Source organism: Geotrypetes seraphini, chromosome 3 (assembly GCF_902459505.1).
Source record: "Geotrypetes seraphini chromosome 3, aGeoSer1.1, whole genome shotgun sequence".
NCBI lineage: Eukaryota > Metazoa > Chordata > Amphibia > Gymnophiona > Dermophiidae > Geotrypetes > Geotrypetes seraphini.
The window spans coordinates 351,789,670-351,806,142 of record NC_047086.1 but is presented as its reverse complement, the minus strand read 5'-3'; the positions used below and the strand labels follow the sequence as shown (position 1 = coordinate 351,806,142).

Sequence of the window (16,473 nt, the reverse complement as noted above, 5' to 3'; positions counted from 1 at the left end):
CAATTTTCTTTTTTTGTCTTCCAGCTTCGTTTTAAATGGAATGCCCAGACTCAGAGTGCTTGAATTAAGTGCCCTTGCTTGGGGTACTCTGGGACCTCTATGTGCCTAAATTAGGGATCTCATTAGCTTCCAGTAGGTCAATGTGAAGTTTAAAACTTCACAGCCAGAGCAGAGCATAGTTTCATCACTAATCTGTAGCACAGTTCGCTGCATCAGAAGTAATTCTTTAAAAAGCTCTAGGCTTAGTGCAGTATTTACTTCTGGTTTACCACTGATTTTTCAGCACTGTGATATTTGCTACAGCGGAAGTAATTCTAGCAAACACAAAATCAATGCAAAACAGGAAGCAAACCACTGCACAGAAATTAGTAAGGTTTATAGCAGTGGTTCCACTTCCCAACACTGTCCTGGCCAATCGGGTTTTCAGGATACCCCTAATGAATATGCATGGAGCAGATTTGCATGCCTGGCACCTCCATTATATGCAGATCTCTCTCAGGCATATTCATTAGGGCTATCTTGAAAACCCGACTGGGGTGGTGGTCCTCCAAGACAGGGTTGAGAACCACTGGTTTATAGCATTAGGATTTGTGAAAGACACTATGGCAAGCAGCAGCAGCAGATTGTACGTGCAGTTCCAGCAGATCATTCCTGACTTCCTCTAACTCTACTCCCCCTAGTGTAATGTGTAGGGAATGCACATGGGAAATAAGGACAATAGAAATGGCATTCTTCCTCCTACACTACAGGAAACAATGGAAATCATACAGTGAAAAACGAAGCTCAGAAAATTACCCTGCCTTGAATGGAATCAGGGATGTAGCCAGATATTAAAGGCAACCTTCCTCCCTCCCCCCCCCCCCCGAAAATCTATAATAAAATCAAGACCCATAGAACCGGCCACAGGCCCGCCCAGTTCCACCCATCCCCGCCCCAGTTCCACCCATTCCCCGCCCCACTATGCCCCAGTCCCGCCCCAGCCCTGCCCCCGATTCCTGCTCTCGTTGGGCAATAGGAAATCCGCACATGCGCGGATTTCTTCCTGCCCAATGCAATTTAGAGGAGGCTTTTCAAAACCCAGGCAAAGTTCTGACATCTGGTAACCCTATATATACACACACATACACACACCCATTTCACCCCAAGCTCCACAAGTGGAAGCCCTCCTCTAACCGAAGCCTGGCATGTTTTTTGGCAAGGCCTCCACCCATGCACAAGCTCAGTTTTCATAAAATGCAATCATGAGGGAATGCCAGCATGGTGGTGGTGGTTGCTCAGGAAATGCTCCAGGCTTGAGCTGGAGGAGAGCTAGCCAAAGTAGAAGACAGCACCTCAATGTGGCAGTGGTCAAACCTAAATTGGGGAGTCCAACCCCCTCTCTCACATGGGTAAGCCACTGACAGAGTAATTATAATCAGAGTGCAGGACTCCAGGATGCAATCAAATGCTGCATAAGAGATTGAGTGAATAACCTCTGTAGGTCTTGGTTGGGGGCCAACAGAATTTATCAGTACAATTACTGCAGGGGCTCTGGCTCCTGCACACTCCAACTGGCTTTATTTTCTGGAATCAAATACACTCTGGTTAGCCCTGAATATCCTATGATTAAAAAATGTTTTATAACAGTAGATATTGGTTGGTTGGGATGGGGGGGAACTCAAGATTAGTTTACTAATCCCTCAGATTAGAAGCCCAGTCCCGCTCCAGAACAGAGCTGAGCTTTAAGACAGAAAGTCCTGCTGGCTCAATCTAATAGTGTTTCTCGTATTCTGCAAGCATACTGTGTACTTGAGATGGATCGTGTTTATGAATATTTCATTTATCAGACCTGTATAGCAGCTATTTTTAGTTTCTGTGTCTTTCGTGAAAAGTGTTCTGTGCCTGAATGCTTTCCTTTGACAACTAGGGAGCTCAAAACTTACCATGTGGTATCGAGATATTGCTGTCCACACAATCTGTGCATATTTTAAGGACAACATGTTTCCATGATGGATTGTAAGTTAAATGGCCTGGGCTATCATGAAAACAATACTTATGCAGTCAACAGCAGTACCAGCCAAGTAAGGCCCATAGTCTATAAACCAATGTATCGCAAACTGTGTGCCACGGAATACTGGGGAGGAGGAGAGGCGCCAGCTGACTGCCTACAGGACGTGCCTCTTGCCGCAGCTCGAGAAAGTTTGCAGGACACTGCTACAAACGGTGCCTGAACGTAGGTGCTGGTAGGCTCCCTACCAGCGCCTAACTTAAGTGGCAAAGCCGTTTAAAAATGATTTTAAAATTGTTTAAAAGCAAAAATGTAGGCGCCTTGAGGTGCCTACAAAGCCGGAGCCTAGATCACATTTATGGGGACACCATAGAATGCCTAAAGTCGAAGTAGGTGTGGATAACACCAGAAACGACTTTAGGCGTTCTTAGGTGCCTCTGTAGATTGAGATTCACGTCAAACTTAGGCGCCGAAAATGTAGGCCTTGAAAACCCTGGCCTATATTTCCAACGCCTATGTTGAGGTAGCCATGATTCTACAAATGGTGCCATTTGTAGAATCCGGCCCTAAGTACGTTTTTTTTAACTCCAGTAGTCAATTGTATAACTTTGGACATTTTATTTTACAATGGCGCACCAGTGATTTCTACGTGGCAAAAGCAACAAAGACCATTAAGTTCCTATGGGCTTCAATTCATTGAACTTGCTGTGCAGGAATTGTTAGTGCAGGTTTGTAAAAGGAGCCCAAAAGGAGCAATTCTATAGCTTAGGCTCTAACATTTATGTACATTTTACATGCATAAATGTTTTAAATAGTGGCATACGTGCATGTTTCTGCCTACTTACATACATAGATGCCAGCATGCTGCCTAAGTACTATTCTGCAAATACCTGCTTAACTTACATAGTGTGTATGTTCATGAGGATCATACATAGGGTGGAGTATGTGTGAGATCTGTAGATGGTCTGCGCATGTGTCCAAGAGCAGCGACTTTTTTAAAACTTTAGTCCAGCGAGTCCGTGGTTTTAACCCACTTTAAACCCGCGGGTTAAAACCATGGGCTCGCACTGCGGGGGATGGCCAGGGCAACGCTTGGGGCAGAAAGCAGGAGAGTCGGGGGCAGAGAGCTGGAAAGCTGGGGTAGACAGCAGGCAGAGAGCAGGAGATGGCGGTCGGAAAACAGTGAACGACTGGTCCCCCCCCCCCAGCAGTCGCTTGTTTGTGATCGGCCAGCCCAGTCGTTGTTGCAGGGTTTTTGTTAGTGAATCGCTGCCTGCCTACATTTCAATACCATTTTCCCCTCATTTGCATGTGCGGATCGGAGGATGATCGGGACAGAGGTGAGTGAATCAGGTTGGAGGGAAATTGGGTCGCAAAGGAGTCGCATACCGATTGATACACAATCGGTTTGCTTAGTGAGTCTAGCCCTTAGACACTTGTGCTTGCACCAGCTTTATGATTGGCTTAAGTGCTCACACTCAGATGAAACGAATGTTAAATCCCAAACAGTGGTGTAGCGAGGGTGAAAGGCACCTGGGGCGGTGGCGCCCCTCTCCTGCTCTCCCATATGCTCTTTCCCGCCCCCTCCTGCCACACACACGCCGCTTCCCATTCTTTGTACATCTATAATGTTCTGAGCACGATTAGCAACCCCCAAGCTGCTATCGCACCAGCGTTGGCTCGTCCTCCGATGTCTCTTCCTAGGCGCAGGTCTAGGAAGTGGCGTCAAGAGGAAGAGCCAACGCTGGTGCGACAGCAATGTTACAGAGGTACGGAGGAATGGAAGCAGCGAGCATGCACCTCAGGGGAGGAGTGGGGGGGGGACAGAAAGGATGGGTGCTTGCACCCTGACCAAGACGGCGCCCGGGGTGGACCACCCCTCACCCCCTCCCCTTACTATGCCACTGATCCCAATTATGCTAGCATTCAATAAAGGAAAGTAGGTGCCTACATGCCATCATAGAACAGGCTCCTACTGGCTGCTCTCCTAGCAAAAAGGTTGTCCTAACTTTATCCATCCAACTAATTGGGCACTGGTCTGAATATCAAGCTGTGCCTGGATACGTTCTGGGTGACTGCACATACCCAGATACTTAGGCCCAAATTATGTAACCAGCGCCTAAAGTTAGGCACCTATTTAGGAGACGCCTATCTAAATTGAAGATTAAGCTTTTTAATCAGCACTGACTGAAACCTAGGCGCCTATCAAGAAAGCGCAATTCTGTAACAAAGCGCCTCTAAAAATTTAGACGGCCTTCAAAATAATAGGCGCTATGCATGTTAGGCGTGGGCGTGGCTACGTGTTAGGCGCCTTCTTACAGAATCCCTGCTCTTAAGCATGCTTAAGCGCTCGCATGGGTGCCTAACTTTTAGTTGTGCCTAGAGCTGGCCTATTTATTGGGCGCTTCCAAAATAGGTTCCGCTCAGCGCGATTCACTAAACAGCACCCAATTTTACTTGAATTGTGCTGAACAGTGCCTAAGTAGGCGCCTAACTTTTGGGCACTTCTTATAGAATTTGCCCTTTAATGCCAGTGCCCAGACATGGCCTAACATTGAATATTTGGGTTTAATTTCAGCCCATGGCTGTTAGTGGCTTAAAAACTGCTGGCTGCAGCAGAATGGACATTGCACCCCATGGGCCTGATTCTATATATCACACTGTAAAAAAAATCAGCACTGACCAGTAAGGTGCTAAGCACGATTCTATAAAAGTTACATCTTATAGAATCACAGTATAGGTCATAACTTTTAGCCGTGCCCGTTAAGACCAAGGAAAATCTGGCCTAAATGCATGCACCTAAGCTGCGCGCACTTTAGCGCATAATCTATAAACATGCACACAACCTAAGAACGCCCACGATCCACCCCTAATCATGCCTCTCCTTTTCAGATTCACACACGAGAACTGACACATAGTTTCAAGTTTCAAGTTTATACCAATATTTTTTTGACCACTTATAAAGGTTTCTAAGTGGTTAACAATATAAAATTACATAAAAACAAATTATAAAATTGCTTAAAAACATATAAGAACAAGGGATACTAACTAGCATCCAATCATAACAAACAATTTTATTAGACATACAGACTACTCACAATGGGATAGTAGGGAAGAACTACAATTGTTATAGGAAAGGTGAAACAAAAAAGGATAACACGATAGGTTGGGTAAAAAATAACAATAGTTTACATATTAATTTTTAAATTCTGCCCTTAAAAGGACAATTGTTGTCCAAAAGCATCTTGGAATAGAAATGTTTATAATTTTGCTTTAAATTGTTTTAGATCGGATTCGTAACGCAAATGGAGGTAACGAGTTCCATAGAGTAGGGGCAGTAACAGCAAAGTTGTTGGAACGCATTGTATTAATTGATTTTCAAGAAGGCATAACTAAAAGATTCTGGGAAGTTGAGCGAAGAGATTTGGATGTGCTATATGGAATTAGAAGTCTGTTAATGAAATCTGGTTGATTATTCAGTTTAGTTATGACTGTTAAAAGTAGAATTTTATAGCTAATTCTGTGCTCGACTGGTAACCAATGAGCGTTTTGGGCGGTGCGCATACCAAGTTGCGCATGTAACTTCCAATTAATGCCAATTGGCGGCAATTGTGAGGTGTTAATTGCCAATTAGCAGCACCGATTAGGCTGTCTAAACAATTAGTTGTGCATGCAAATTGGCTGTGCATACTGATTTGCATGCATAACGTAAGATGCCGTATACAGAATTTGGGGGTTTAAAGTTAAATGGTGGCCACGCTGCTGATAATGACCCTAGTAGGCTACCTTTTTTTTTTTGCAAATCACTGAATTTGGCAGTAGCCTGAGTTAACTAACAAAGGATTCGCGCTACAAACACAACATTTTTTTAAAGGTTGAATACAAACATAGGGCTGTATTTTAACAGGCGAGAGTTTAAGCGATAAGGAGGAGGAAGGTTGTTTATCTTCCAAGAAACAGTGTTACTTTTGGCATAAATGTCTTCTTCTGCCAGTAGAAATTTCTAATGTGCTCCTGCCACTAAGGAAATATTCAGGATATGTCTTTCTTATTTTACCCAGAGGTAGAGGAGATGTGATGAGTACGGGATATACTTTTGTAAGCACAGGTTCCCAAGCACCGAGGTGATTTTAGGTCCAAATAATAATTCATTACTTAAAAAAACAATCCCGTTAATGTCACTGTTTGCTCTCAATCAGTTACTCCTGATGAATATCTTTGGAATAACAGAGTCTCTGCAACCTTATTCTTGGCAAATAGCTTGGCTAGTGTGCTGTTTAGCAGAGCATACAAGGATGCAAAAGCCATTGTAGCTCCAGTGTGTTGTTAGAGAGCCAGCGTGCAGTCTGGTATCGGATGGGGTTGTACAGGTTTAACTCAGTGAATAACAGACATCATTCTGCCCTGCCAAACATAAGACTTTGCTTCAGGCACTTGTTACTTCTGTATAGGGTAAGGAGAGATTCCTGAGCACATTTCTGAGGAAATTATTCAAAGCCATTTCCAGAAATGAGGGCTTAAATATCGCTGAATTTGTCTACAGGTGTAAGAATATAACTGGCCAATATTCAGACTGAGAAAGGCAGGCTGGCTAAGTGCTTTGGTCGGCACCGACCATGGATATTCAATACCAGGCTGTTTCTGGTGACCAGCGTTGAATATCTGTGTGGGAGGGTCGGCTTAAATTTAACTGGCTAGATCAATTTTTAGCACTGGACAGTTAAATTATAGCAGCCAAAGACAGGATTGCTATTTGCGTGGCCCGATTTGACTGCTAATCTTGGCCAGTCAGCCCTGAAAATTGCATAAAATGCAGCTGGTTAAATTTTAGCCGTGAATATTCAGCGGAGACAACTAGTTATCTTGCAGTGAATGTTTGGATTTAGCCAGCTGAGCACTATTTAACCAGTCAGCGCCATTTCTGGCCAGTTACATAGCACAAAATATTGTCCAGTCAGAACTTAAACATTGCCATACTGGGACAGATCGAAGGATCATCAAATTCAGTATCCTGTTTTTAACAGTGGCCAATCTAGGTCACAAGTAAGTGGCAAGATTCCAAAAAGAGTAAAATAATGCACATTATTTGGCAATCTGCTTACTTTCATCTGCAGGCTCTGTAGGGTAGGTCTTCCCATGTCAAAGACAAGGAGGGGAGAAAAACAGTGCATACTGATTTTATTATTCAAGCCTGCATAAGTATTTTGTGCTAGATGGGTAATTTTTCTTTGGGCTAGCAGCAGATCCAGTATTCATCAGACTGCTCAGTGTTAAAATTTATAAAATTTTAAAATTTGTGTCTGGATAACTTCAAGTGGAAATTCAACAGACTTCACCACCACAGAATATAATTTGTTCTGAATATCACTTGTTAAAGAGCTTCACATAAATGTATCCAAATTAGTATATAAGAACATAAGAAAAGCCTTACTGGATCAGACTAGTGGTCCATCTAGCCCAGCTTTCTCCTGCAGCGCTACATCAGCAAAATTTCAGCTCTGATGTCTGGACAGGGGAAGGGGTAAAACGCGGAGTCCGCGTCGCGGACCTCACGGATCTAAAACCGCACGTCCTTAAAAATCCGAGGTCCGTCTTTGAAAAGTCCGCCTTCGCTTTCCCTGCAGCTCAGCTCAGGCCCCGGCTCCCTCGCGGACCTCACGGATCAGAACTGCACGTCACATCCTTAAAAATCCGAGGTCCACACCACTTTTAGTCTCTGGCTCTGACAGAACTCTGTGACAGTTTAACTCTGACAGATCCTAATGCTTTTCCCTCCCTATGCTAGGATCCGTCAGAGTTAAATTGTTATAGAGTTCTGTCAGAGCCAGAGACTAAAAGTGGCGCGGACCTCAGATTTTTAAGGATGGGACGTGCAGTTCTGATCTGTGAGGTCCTCGAGGGAGCCAGGGGCATGAGTGAGCTGCAGGGAAAGCGAAGGCGGACTTGTCAATGCACGGATCTCGGATTTTTAAAGACGTGCGGTTTTAGATCCGCAAGGTCCGCATTTTACCCCTTCCTTCTGGACAGTGCTACAAAAATTATTGGGGATGCTCTAACACCCACAGAGCTGGCACCTATGGCTACACTGCAGGTTTTCTTCCTTAGGCAGGCAATAAACTGCAGAGGAGACAGGAGCAGTAGATCATGATACATCATCCTTCAATCCCTCCTGTCTATTGGCTGGCTAAGCTTCCTTAGGAATGTCTGACGAATGGGCTGCAGGATGAGGCAGAAGCAGTATCTACAGAGACAGTGCCTTAGCAACCTGTTTGGCAGCCTTCAGTCCTCTTTTTCCCTGCAGCCTATTGGCTGGCTAAGCTTCCTTGTCTGACCAATGGGCTGCAGGGGGAAGTGGGAGCATTGGAAAAATCACCTGTTTGACCTCCCCAAATGAATTTTGACGAACTTCGGACCTACCTAAATAACTTTCTCGCACTGAAAACTGTAGATTGACCCAATTTCATCAAAATCCTTAGAGCCTTTCAAGATCAGTCAGATCTTGCTCACTTAATAGTATAGAATAACACTGCAGTTGTGAGTCATGCATGCCGCCCAGGCTAGGGTTACCATATGGCTCCAGAAAAAGGAGGACAGATTGAGACATCCAGGTTTTACTTTCATTGCTTTCAAAGGAAGTAAAACCCGGATATCTGAATCTGTCATCTTTTTTCTGGAGCCATATAGTAGCCCTAGCCCAGGCTGCTGGAGGGTCTAGAAGCTTGGACAGATGGTTTCTGTCCAATAACCAATTCCTAATCAACAACAGAACATTGCCCCCGGTCCTATCCCATGACTCTCATTTTTTCAGGAGTCTCTCATGAGGGAACTTTGTCAAAAGCTTTCTGAAAATCTAGATACATTACATCAACCAGCGTACCTTTATCGACATGTTTATTCACGCCTTCAAAGAAATGAAGCAAATTGGTGAGGCAATACTAACAACCAGACTGGCTTGGTATGTCTCGAGGACTGGTTTAAGAATCCATGCTCTAAAGTGTGCATTGATGATCTCAGTTGAGTTCTCGTTTTTTATGGGTCTCCATCAGTCAGCCTTCCTTAAAACTAGTGAAACAGAGAGGCAGAAGACTGAGAAGGTTTAGAAATAAAACAGCTCAGTAATTTAAAATGGATTTGGTGCCAGGGCAAATGTCTGAGTGGAGTGTTAGTAGTTAGATTTATAAAACGCCATCACCTTGTTTGTATGGATTTGAAAATATTCCATTTCAATCAGTTAGACCAATGCTTCTCTATCTTCATGTGACTGTGACCTCATTCACTTGGACACAGTGCACAGCCCACCCCCTTCCAACATCACCACCATTCATAGGCACAGACCAACAGTATCTTTATGGAGGACCCACCGATGCAAATGCAGGTTTTGGAACCTCATTTGGGAAACTGAGTTAAGACAAACATGGGCAAAAAGTATATTTATTTGTGGTGCCTCATAGAGGGTGTACCTTTGGGGGTCAGTCTTCTGTGTCATGACATTGAGCAATGGAGGTAGTTAGTATACATCTTCAGGATTATTATTCTCATCCCTGGTCCTTTGGGATGTGTATGCACATTTTCTCCTAGAAAAGACACGTGTATACGTTGAACATGTAGTAGGAAGCATGTATGTTTGTTCTCATGCAACCATGTTTCTGATGGAGTTTGTAACCATTGAAGTTGTAGATTCCCACTGCACCTTCTTGTCACCATAGGCAAATCAGTTGTCAGTAAATGGCTCTTAGGCTGCCTATACACTATTCTGTAACAATGCATGTATCTTGGGCATGTACATGAGCAGAGCCTGGGTGGGTCTGTTATTCACATACACGTCTTATAGAATTCTGTAAGACAGTGTTTCCCGAATCGATCATGGAGTGCCCCCTTGCTGGCCAGTTTTTCAGGGTGTCCTCAATGAATGTGCATGAGATTGGTTTGCATATACTGCCTCCATTGTATGCAGGTCTTTCATGCGTGTTTATTATGAATGTTCTGGGGACCTGACTGGCAAGGGAGTACGCCAGGATCAACTTGGGAAAAACTGCTGTCAGTGGAGGTGAGGACTCGGGCCTGTACATTGCTCTGGCAGCTGCGCTTGTGGTAGTGTTCATAAAGCTATCCAAACGCCACCCAAATCCTACATGTAGGCATTCCCTCTGTAATTTCCCCACCAGAGAACTGTGTATAGATGCACCACCTTGTCCAGTTTGTCTGTCTTGACTAGATTGTAAGCTCATATGAACAGGGACTGTCTCTTTTGATGTACAGCACTGTGTATGGCTAGTAGCATATAGAAATAAATAGTAGTAGTAGTAGTATCCTGATTCCAACAGTGGCAAATCCAGGTCACAAGTACCTGGCAGAAACCCAAATAGTAGCAAGGTTTCGGCACCTCAAAGATTTCATGCTATTGATTAGGGTTACCAGATTTTACTATTGTGAAATCCGGACCTATGGCCCTGCCCCCAGGCCCTCCCAGTTCCACCCAGCCCCACACCGTTCTACCCAAGTCACGCCCCATTCCATCCCAGCCTCACCCACCCCCCTCAAACTGTTCTCGTGCTCGGAGCCACATTCACGGTTGTGATGCGATGATGTCACATGCATGTGTGTGATGTCACCGCATTGCATCCACGCATGCGCAGATGCCCTTCTGACGCCATCCCAAGCTGGAAGCTTTTCAAAACCTGGACAAGGTGCCAGGTTTTGAAAAGACATCTGGACGCCCGGACATGTCCAGGTAAATCCAGACGTCTGTTAACCCTACTATCGGTCCCAGGGCAATAGGGATTTCTCAGTAGCAGACTAGTAATAGGCCTGGTGTTTTTATAGTCCATCTTAACCCGTTAATTAGACAGATCTGTCCAGTTAAATGAAAACTGCGTCCTTAATACTTCTCAAGTGCTGCATTTATTTTTAAGGATAAATTTTCTCTGGCCAATATGCTGGTTAGACAAAATGATGCAGTTAGTAAGGGAGATGTTTCAAAAACAAAGATCTGTTCAGAAAACTGAAGTTACTCAAACTGTTTCCACAGTACGTATAAGATACAGGAAGCACAGATCAAGAATATGGGGAAGTTCTTAGGATTTGTAGAATGGCTTCCATCTGGAAAACTGTACTGAAGGAAGAGAGACAATTAAATAAGAAAATAAGGTTTAGAAAAAAAAAAGCTAATGGCATAGGTAGTTCTCTTGCAACATTGAACTACAAATAACCTCAGTTCACAAATAAGCACCAGCACCATCAGAATGTTTGTGGGGAGTGTGTGGTGCAGTGGTTAGAGCCACAGCCCCAGCACCCTGAGGTTCTGAGTTTGAATCCCACACTGCTCTTTGTGACCCTGGACAAGTCACTTAAGGGCAAATTCTATAAGAAGTGCCCAAAAGTTAGGCGCCGATATAGGCACTGTTCAGCGCGATTCAAGTAAAATTGGGTGCTGATTAATGAATCACACTGAGCGGAACCTATTTTGGAGGCGCCCAAGAAATAGGCCAGTTCTAGGCACAACTAAAAGTTAGGCCTAGCTGAGTGCTTAAGCACGCTTAAGAGCAACGATTGTGCAACAAGGCGCCTAACATGTAGCCACGCCCACGCCTAACATGCATAGCGCCTATTTTTTTGAAGGCCGCCTAAATTTTTAGAGGCGCCTTGTTGCAGAATCGCTCTTTCTTGATAGGCAATTATGTTTCAATTAGTGCTGATTAAAGAGCTTAATTGAGCTTGTTACTCGATTTAAACAGGCGCCTATCTAGATGGGCGCCTCCGAAAAAGGTGCCTATTAGGCACTGGTTACAGAATTTGGACCTTAATTCCCCAGTGTACATTAGTGTGTGCCCACTGGGACAGATAAGGAAAATTGCTTGAGTACCTGAATAATTTATAATCCATATAGAATTGTAGGGTATGCAGAATATAAATAAAATTTTTAAAAAACGTGCTAAATCAAACCAAAGTCTAACAGTGACCTGTGTGGATCACAAATACCTGGTAGATAAGACCAAGCTTATCTATTTTCAAGTCCACCTGGCCAGTACATTTTTTAATGGACTTTGTCTCTAGGAACTTGTCAAACCTTGTTTGAACCATGCTGTGTTAGTCCTCTTGATCAGATCCTGCTGCAGTGTTGTCTGTTTAAAAATGCAAACTCTTGCTCCCAGTCTCTTCTGTGGTTTTCAGCAGAACCAGCCAAGAATGCCTGAACGACCTCTGCTTCTATCCACCAGTTTTTACTAGGCACTATGATTTCCGTGGAGAAAGCGCAGCGCTGCGTTTAATATCAGCTGCACATAGTTGCAATAAAAATACTTCATGACAGTTTAGGATAAAGCCTATGCCATTCGGTGTAATTAAGAAAGCATCTGAGAATCAAATCAGTTGCAGAAATTAGGATTCAGATCATCTTTGTGAGGAAATGCAGGTTAAATTATATCTCTAGGACAGGTTGGAATGCAGAGGGCATTATACCTAGTATTTTACAGTGGAAGAAAAGAAAATCATTTCTTTTCTCGGATTATGAATGCCACTGACAGAATGGCCCTTGTTTAGGAAGACCTATTGCTGATTTACATGTGTAAATACCTGCATTTACATGTATATATCACACATGTGTAAAAACCAGCATTTGCACATCGTCCTCATAATTCTATAAAAAGGCTGAAAATTATGCGCATAAATTTGGGCATGTACCAAAATTGTACATGAAATTTAATTGAACAAGCTAATTAGTGTTGATGATTGGTGTTTCAACAGGCAATTACTGGCATTAATTAGAATTCATTACAAGTTTAAGAATGGCTCAGAAAAGGGGTCACGGAAATAGGCAGGTCATGGGCAGACCAGGGGCACTGCTTATGTTATATGTGTAGTTATAGAATAAGTCCAACGTGAAGCAAGGGATCAGAATACACAAAAAGCCAATAACGCTTAAAGTTAGGCGTGGTTTATAGAATAGCGCTTACACCTGCGAACACCTGTGCCTAAATTTAGACACAGATGCCCTTATTCTATAACTAACACTCCTAGCAAGGAACTGAGACCAGTGATTCTTTATTCAATAAAAGACCCTTCTTTATTCAAAGAAAGATCAGACACTGCTAGTGTTTCGGCTTTTAGCCTGCCTCAGGGGTCTTTAGTTGTCTTTCACCTGATTTCTCCTTAAAAGGTAATTGTCCCAAATTTCAAATATAACACTCTTTTTCACAGCCGTGGTTCCTCCCCCGAGGCCGGCTAAAAGCCGAAACACTGGCAGTGCTGGGTCTTTCATTGAATAAAGAATCACTGGTGCCATTTCTGTTGGCCTGTGCACTCCTTGCTCCAAATGTTAGTTATAGAATAAGGGCATCTGTGCCTAAATTTAGTCACAGGCGTTTGCAGGTGTAAGCGCTATTCTATAAACCATGCCTAACTTTAAGTACAGCTTATATTTTTTTCACTCAGAGAATCGTTAAGCTCTGGAACACATTGCTAGAGGTTGTGGTAAGAGTGGATAGCGTAGCTGGTTTTAAGAAAGGTTTAGAAAATTTCCTGGAGGAAACGTCCATAATTTGTTATTGAGAGAGAGACATTTATTTATTTATTTATTTATTCCGTTTTCTATACCGTTCTCCCAGGGGAGCTCAGAACGGTTTACATGAATTTATTCAGGTACTCAAGCATTTTTCCCTCTCTGTCCAGGTGGGCTCACAATCTTTCTAATGTACCTGAGGCAACGGGGGGATTAAGTGACTTGCCCAGGGTCACAAGGAGCAGTGTGGGTTTGAACCCACAACCTCAGGGTGCCGAGGCTGTAGCTTTAACCACTATGCCAACTCTCCATGGGAGAAGCCACTGTTTGCCCTGTTCCTACTCTTTGGGATTTTGCCAGGTACTGGTGAGTGGTGACCTGGATTTGTCACTGTGAAGCTGCTCTTGCTGGCGAAGATTTAAAGAGGTATGGGGGATGGGAAGGGAGGGCATGAGTGTGGCATGGGGGACGGAGGAGCAGGGGACAGGTGGCGCAGAAGGAGGGGGGTCACAGAGGAGGGCATGGGACGGCACCATTGCCCCAGGCACCTCCTACCCTCGCTATGCCACTGCTTGCCTCTGTTCTCCCTATGCCTGTGTACAGTCGCTGTCAAATGTACAGAACATAGGCAGTGACTCATATGCTGCATAACTGACCTGCAGAATTGACGTCAGAGGGAAAGATTGTGGGCCAGCCACGTGCAGCATGTAAATGGCTGCACGCACCGTCCCTGCACAGAGTTGCTGCTGGGAGAGGATGGAGCAAGTCCAGCTTTGACAAAGTAACAGGCTTCTAGGGGGGGGGGGGGCAGGCAGGGATCCCCAGTGGCTTCTGTGGATGGGTTGGCTTCCGGAGAGGGGGCGAGGCAAAGATCCCCGGTGATTCAAATTAATTTGGGGACAAAGGCTGGAAGGCAGTGAGGGGGAGGGGGCACAAACTCGACACAGAAAGAAAGAGGGGCATGAACATGAGACATAGAATGGAGAGAGAAAGGGGGCACTAACTTGGGACATAGGAGGGGAGGGAATAGAAAGGGAGAATTGTTGGGCATGAGTGTGAGTGAGTGATGGTGCACCTGGGAAAAGGAAGAAAGAAAAATTGGGCAAGGAGAGAGAGAGAGGAGTGAGGTAGAGATGCATGGGGAATAGAAGGATGAGAGAGAGAAATGTTGGATGGTTGGATGGTGATGGAGAGAGACCAGAGGGATAGATTGAAGGGGATGCAAGGGGGAGATAGAAGGAGAATTGGGCATGGGGCTGGTGGGAAGTAGTGAAAAATGCAGTTCATGATCTAGGGGATGAGAGATGGAGAAATATTGAATGTGACAGTAGAGGGGGTAGGAAAGATGCCTGGATCTCTCAAGACAGATTGACAGTGAGAGAGAGAGGGAGACTTGTGCCAATGGGGCGGAGGAGAGAGAAAGAAAAGTTGGACTCATGGAGGGACAGAGAGAAATGTTGGTTGGGGAATGGAATGAGGTCTGGAGGAAAGGAAGCATGTAGGAGGCAGAAAGAAATATTGGATGCACAGTCAGAAGGAAGTGCAACTAGAGACTCATGAAACCATCAGACAACAAAGGTAGGAAAAACGATTTTATTTTCAATTTAGTGATCAAAATGCGTCAGTTTTGAGAATTTATATCTGCTGTCTATATTTTGCACTATATTTGTCTATTTTTCTATAGTTGTTACTGAGGTGACATTGCATATTTTAAAGTCATCTGCATTGACATCTTTGAAAAATAAAATGAATATAAATGATAATTAACATTTTTTCTGCGTACAGTGTGCTTCGTGGTTTTTTAATTTTGTGGTTACCATTATGTATTGATAAGATTATATTGTGTGTATATGAAAAAACTCATGAAAAATGGATGGAAGAAATTGTATTACAATTAGTACTATTATGGGGGTGGAGTCGGGCAGAGTTTGGGTGGGTCTGGGGTGGAGTTTGGGTTGGTCTGGAGTGGAGCTTGGGTGGGGGTGCTCAGTTGGTATTTTCTAAGCTTAGGGGGTACTTGACTTGAAGTTGAGAAACTCTGGTTTAATAAACACCATCACTGATGGACTTTGTGACTATGCAAGTGTCCATTGGAAGACGTACCTACAACCCTACTCCTTTCTGCTTTCTTTGAAGTTTCATCCCAGTCCATTAAATATATGGTGAATTATTTTGCTTTCAGACAGACATTTCAGCCCCTTTTGTTTAATTTTTTCCAACTTCTGTTGGGTTGAAAATAATAATAATTTACATCCTGCTGTCTTACTGAGCTCTCTCTTTAGCTCATCTCTAATTTGTTCATATTTTTTTTAAAATTAAAAATGTACTCGCAGACAAGGATCAACAGAGGAGGGAAAGTCTAAAGAAAGCAGTGAAAAAGTTTAAGAAAGAAATCCAGCGGAATCAGTTTGCTTTTGCATCTAACTTTGGACGCATATCGCCAGAACTGTGCATGGTAAGTAATGATATTCCCCAGTGTAGTCTATTGTAATACCCAAGTTATTGATAATGTAACTCCAGAAGCATATATGGTAAGGCTTCCCATTTCTGCCCTGGCGATCACACAGTGGCTGAGTTTATAAAAATATCCAAAATAAATAAGACAAATCATAATAGATTAGAAAGAGGGGCTCAGGTGCTGGATGGAAAGGGGGAGAGAGAGGAGTCAGGCACATGATGGAAGGGAGGAGAGAGAGAAGATACAGACATTGGATAGAAGGGGGGAGAGAGAGAGAGAGAGTGGCAGGTGCTAGATTGAAGGGGGAGAGAGAGGGGGAAGAAACTGAATAGGTGGATAGAGGAGGTCTGGTGCTGGATGGGTGAGAGAGAAGGGGCAGTTGCTGGTTGAAAGGGAAGGGAGGGGCAGATGCTGGATGGGAGGAGAGAAAGGGGACAAATGCTGGATGGAAGTGGAAGACAGAATTAAATGCTGAATGGGAGAAAAGAAAGAGGATAGAGTTAGTGAGAGACTGGGCAATAAGAGGAAATG

The 16,473-nt window shown here is 43.9% G+C and overlaps 1 protein-coding gene across 4 annotated transcripts in view; it reads left to right on the top strand.

Annotated features, from left to right (window-relative positions):
- LOC117356863 (spermatogenesis-associated protein 7-like) overlaps positions 1 to 16,473 on the top strand; it is a 131,130-nt gene that overhangs the window by 69,098 nt on the left and 45,559 nt on the right. For all 4 annotated transcript variants that reach the window (XM_033936681.1, XM_033936680.1, XM_033936679.1 and 1 more), the window contains one exon: positions 15,818 to 15,939. In XM_033936681.1, the coding sequence (XP_033792572.1) occupies positions 15,818 to 15,939 (122 nt within the window). The remainder of the gene's footprint in view (positions 1 to 15,817; positions 15,940 to 16,473) is intronic.